Here is a 5,000-nt window from a genome sequence, read left to right on the forward strand (position 1 = left end):
GGTTATGTGTGCAGTTGTGTAGTTGTGTGGTGTGTGGTTGTGTGTGGTTGTGTGTGGTTGTGTGTGTGTGTGTGTGGTTGTGTGTGTGTGTGTGTGTGTGTGTGTGTGTGTGTGTGTGTGTGTGTGTGTGTGTGTGTGTGTGTGTGTGTGTGTGTGTGTGTGTGTGTGTGTGTGTGGTTGTGTGTGTGTGTGTGTGTGTGTGTGTGTGGTTGCGTGAGTGTGTGTGAGTGTGAGTGTGAGTGTGAGTATGTCAGTGCGTGATGACAAGGCAATCAGGTGCACCTCCGTTGACCAGCAGCACAACAGAGTTCAGTGACACCGTATCACACCAACAACCCTTTGCCTTCTCTCCCCCCCCCCGCCTCAAATCTCCCCCCCCCCCCCTGTTCGGACCTTGAGCCTGTCCTGGAGGTCGCTGGCCTTGATCTGCGCCTCCTTGTGCAGCTGCCGCAGTTCATCGCGCTGCTTCGTCACGTCGTCCAGCGTCGCCTGCAGTGCCTTGACTTGGTCAGACGCCTGCAGATACAGCTCCCGCTGCTCGTCCCTCGAGCTCACAATCGAGTCCACGTTCAGCATCTTGTTCGCGTACTCCTCAACAAGCCCGCGCACCCTGTTGCTGTAGTGGTTCTCCAGCGCCGGCAGCACATCTGCAATGCCGGCCTGCTCAAGGTCTGTCTGCACATACACGAGCATGTTCAGGTCGGGGGCGTTGTTGATCATGCTGAGGAAGCACGTCATGCACGCCGTGCTCAGGTCCTCGTCCATGCTGTCCTCTCGCAACCGGTCCACCACAGAGGCAAAGTGCGCCGTGTCACCGAGGTGCAGCGACAGGTGGTGGAACGCCTCCACCGCACGCACGGCGCCCCCGCTCGGGTTGTTGGCGACTACGGCCATAATCTGCATCACCGCCACGCGCGTGCGCGGGTTGGTGCTTGTGAAACAGCGCACAATCCTGTACAGGAACCCTGCCTCCTGCACGACCTTGCGGAACCCGTAGTCGTGCTTCATGAGCGCCTTGACACAGAGCACGCACAAGTGGTGCTCCTCCTCCTCCTTCATCAGCGCGGGCGCTGTTGCTTTGGACTCGAGCATGGCGGGCAGGGCTTCTAGGAACTGCACCAGCAGCAGGTGACCTGTGTTGGGGTGGTCGCAAAACTCCTCCGTCCAGCCGGCGTGGTTGGTGCGCAGGGCCACCTCAAGCTTCTTTAGCAGGGAGAAGGTGGGCTCCAGGCCCTTGAGCTTCTCCTTCTTCACGCGCTTCTTGCGCAGGTCTGGGTCGAGGTGGCGTCTGAGCTGGTCGCAGAAGTAGTCTGGCGGCAGGGCCTCCTTCTTCTGCGCGTTCTTGCGAATGAGGTTCCACTTGCGCTCGTCGGACATGGCCAGCAGATCCTGCTCGTGCTCCGGCGACACGTTCATGCTCTCCATCAGCTGCCTGAACAGCCGATCCAGCTCCTCCTTCTCAGGCATGTTTGTCACTTCCTGTGGCGGGTTGAGAGACGGCTCGCTGATCTGCGCCTTGGAGATGCGGGCCGGCATCCGCGGACTGCTTCTGCCAGCAGCAGCATCACCCCCTTCCAGCGGCATGGCTGTGTTGTGCGTGTGTGGGAGGGGGAGGGGGGTGTCGAGAAGGCATGAGGTGGGGTTGGTGGTGTGGTATGGTGTGGTGTGGCAGGTGAGCATGGACTTGTGACTCTGTGTGAGGCAATGCAGTGGCCCCTGCAGATGGCTGGTTGCACTTGAGTGGCTGCGAGACGTGCACGCCACACGATGACAGTTATGGCAGCAGGGCAGCGTAGTAGGTTGACACAACAGCACGGAGACACCCCGAAGACACCACAAAGGTACCACGCCAACAACCACAACAGCATTGCCACATTGATCCGCACCTGCCTGTTGTCGTGGGATGAAGACGCGCTGCCTACTCTCCAGGATACGATCAATTTGGCTGGGGTCTTCCCTCCTATGGTGCTGCTATATCTTCGTGCACCTGTCGACGTTGCTTGCTTGCTTGCTTGCTTGCTTGCTTTTGCTTGCTAGTCCTTGACAAGAGGCACACCACCACCACCAAACAACGCAACGAAGCAAGGGCTGGTGAGCGAGGGTGTGTCTGTCTGGGTGGTTGTTTGTTGTCGCTGCTGCCACCAAAAACGCCCACAAAAATTAATTGACTTTTTATTGCTGGGATTCCATGGCCGATTAAGCGCACTGTTTTGTTTGTGTTTTTGGTGTTTTGGTGCAGCAGTGGACGAGGATGGGGATGATGACCATGCGAGCAGTGGCTGTGGTGGCTGTGATAGTCGCTGTGTTGGCTGTGGCGGCTGCTGCCACGCAAGAACAGCAGGCAGCCGCAACAACGACAACAACAACAAAACCAACCAACCGGCAGCAAGTGCTGCAAGTCATGAACAAGGTGTGTGTGTCTGTCTGTGTCTGTGTCTGTGTCTGTGTCTGTGTCTGTGTCTGTGTCTGTGTCTGTGTCTGTGTCTGTGTCTGTGTCTGTGTCTGTGTCTGTGTGTCTGTGTCTGTGTGTGTGTGTCTCTCTCTCTGTGTCTCTGTGTGTGTTGCTCGTTGTGCTTGTTGCTCGTTGTGCTTGTTTGCATGGGATGCAACCTTCAAGAACTCCCAGCCCTGCCTTTGCTCGCTTATGCCCTTTCCCCCTTCTCAACTTGTCTTGCTGTTGCTTGTTTGTTTTGGGACGTAGGTGAACGACTACTTTATCAACTCGAAACCAAAACCAAGCTGCGGCTGGACACGCGCCACCTATTATGCAGGTAACTGCGTTTCAGCAGCGACTGTGTATGCGGAGGGCGTGTGCTCCACACTGTTGTTGACGTATCTCGCAAGCACTCACGTGCAACCTACACAACGCACTCCACACGAACGCACACACACACACGCACACACACACACACACACACACACACCACGCAATGCAATACACAAACATACACCAACACAAAAAACACACACATGCACACAACGCGCACGAACCTGTTACGTCACACAAAAGGAAACATGGCGCACTATTTGCTTGGCGGCAACACGACATACTTTGCCCGTGCACTGGAGTGGGGCGAGCAGTACAAGTGGGAGACATGCAACTACCCGCACACGTTGGACGAGATCTCCGCCGCCAACGACTACTGCAACAGCCAGACGTTTGCGCAGCTCTACCAGCTCACCAACAACCACACCTACATAAGCAACAGCATCAAGGTCATGGATGTCCTCGTCAACAGAAGCAAAGTGGACGACTATTGGTGGATCGGTGAGCGTCACTGCATATGTGTGTGAGTGAGGGAATTTGTGTGAGTGTGTGAGTGAGTGAGAATTTGTGCGAGTGAGAGAGAGAGAGTGTGTGTGTGTGTGAGTGAGAGAGTGAGAGAGAGAGAGAGAGTGTGTGTGTGTGTGTGTGTCGTGTGTCTTGATGGCTTGCTGTGTACGAACCTTCACGCACCACTTATTTGCTTGCTTCAGAGCAATGTCACTCATCTTACCTGCGGTGCTTGTTCGCCAAGACGCGTTTTTCATGGGTCTGCCAACGCTGGCGGCCATGTACAACGTCACCGGCGACCAGGCCTTTGCCGACAAGATGTTCCTTCTCTACAACGACACTTGCGTGAACCGCACGCTGTGGGACCCAACGGTGTGTGTGGCTGTCTGTCTGTCTGTGTCTGTGTCTGCGTCTGTATATGCTTATGTTCGTTCACAATTACGTGCTTGAGTTGGCGAGCATAAACGGCAACAGCTCTTCGCACGCACGTTCACTCACCCACTATGTCTCTCACACACCCTCTCCCCTCTCCCCCCCCCCCCCACCCACACACACAACGCGCGCGCGCCCCTCATTCACACCCACGCCCCCACGTACCCTCACGTACCCTCACGTACCCCCACACGATGACCCCCATCATCAGGAGTCGCTGTTCTACCGCGACCAGACGTACATTGGCAAGCGCACGCCGCACGGGGAGAAGGTGTTCTGGGGCCGCGGCAACGGCTGGGCTATGGGCGGTCTCACGCGCATTGTGCGCTGGATCGCTCCCACAGACCCCCACAGGCAGGAGTACGTTGCCAAGCTGCGGGCTATGGCAGACAGGCTGGTGCAGCTGCAGGCGGAGAGCGGCTTCTGGCACGCGTCCATGCTCGACCCGCTTGAGACCCCCGGACCAGAGACAACCGGTGATAACTTCACTGCCATCTTTTCGCTTCGTGCAGGCAATGCGAGACACACACACACACACACACACACACACACACACACACACACACTCTCTCTCTCTCTCTCTCTCTCTCTCTCTCTCTCTCTCTCTCTCTCTCTCTCTCTCTCTCTCTCTCTCTCTCTCTCTCTCTCTCTCTCTCTCTCTCAGATGTGTGCCCATGCATTGACTCACGCGTGAACACACACACACACACACACACACATCACGTCACATCACACGCCGATTCAACAGGCACTGCGCTGTTTACGTTTGGGCTTGCGGCGGGAATCAACACGGGGTATCTCGATCGCCACGCGTACCAGAGCACCGCCCTGCGCGCTTGGGAGGGCATGCTTGATCAAGCTGTGCACGACAGCGGGCTCGTTGGGTACTGCCAGCCGATCGGCGGTGGGCCGGGCAACGCAACGGCAACAGACACCAGCGACTTCTGCGTTGGTCAATTCCTGCTTGCAGCCAGCGAGATTGCGCGTCTTGTGGACAGTGACGCGTGAACGAACCATGGTGCTGCTGTGCACACACGGTGACCCTGGGTGCTGCTGCTGCTGCTGCTGCTGCTGCTGGAGGCGTGCTTGTCCTCCTCTTCACACACATATGTGTTAGCGTTGTCACTGTTGCTGCATTCATTTGCGGACCTTTTTGCACGCAACAACTGTTGTTCCTCGCTTGTTCGCTTCTGGTTCTGCCCCTTGGTGTTTTTCAACAACATACATCTAGTACACTGCTGTCTATTGCTCGATGATGGTGATGGTGGCGCAGACGCTGAATACGCACCCACGA

The 5,000-nt window shown here is 56.5% G+C and overlaps 2 protein-coding genes across 2 annotated transcripts in view; one reads left to right on the forward strand and one right to left on the reverse strand.

The window, feature by feature from the left end:
* The window catches only part of PTSG_02093 (uncharacterized protein), a 6,803-nt gene extending 4,652 nt beyond the window's left edge, over positions 1-2,151 (reverse strand). The window contains exons 1-2 of the mRNA XM_004996521.1: positions 1,887-2,151; positions 394-1,586 (exon numbers count right to left, since the gene is read on the reverse strand). Of these exons, the coding sequence (XP_004996578.1) occupies positions 394-1,584 (1,191 nt within the window). The 5' untranslated portion in view covers positions 1,585-1,586; positions 1,887-2,151. The remainder of the gene's footprint in view (positions 1-393; positions 1,587-1,886) is intronic.
* A 100-nt stretch (positions 2,152-2,251) lies between these two features.
* Positions 2,252-4,947, forward strand: PTSG_02094 (glycosyl hydrolase, family 88; the record flags this gene model as incomplete). Its single annotated transcript, XM_004996522.1, has 6 exons — positions 2,252-2,410; positions 2,702-2,771; positions 3,011-3,268; positions 3,519-3,646; positions 3,918-4,182; positions 4,455-4,947. The coding sequence occupies 6 exons, from the start codon at positions 2,252-2,254 to the stop codon at positions 4,712-4,714; spliced, it is 1,140 nt and encodes a 379-aa protein (XP_004996579.1). The 3' UTR covers positions 4,715-4,947.
* Positions 4,948-5,000: the final 53 nt, after the last annotated feature.

This window comes from Salpingoeca rosetta (genome assembly GCF_000188695.1).
Source record: "Salpingoeca rosetta unplaced genomic scaffold supercont1.5, whole genome shotgun sequence".
Classification (NCBI taxonomy): domain Eukaryota; class Choanoflagellata; order Craspedida; family Salpingoecidae; genus Salpingoeca; species Salpingoeca rosetta.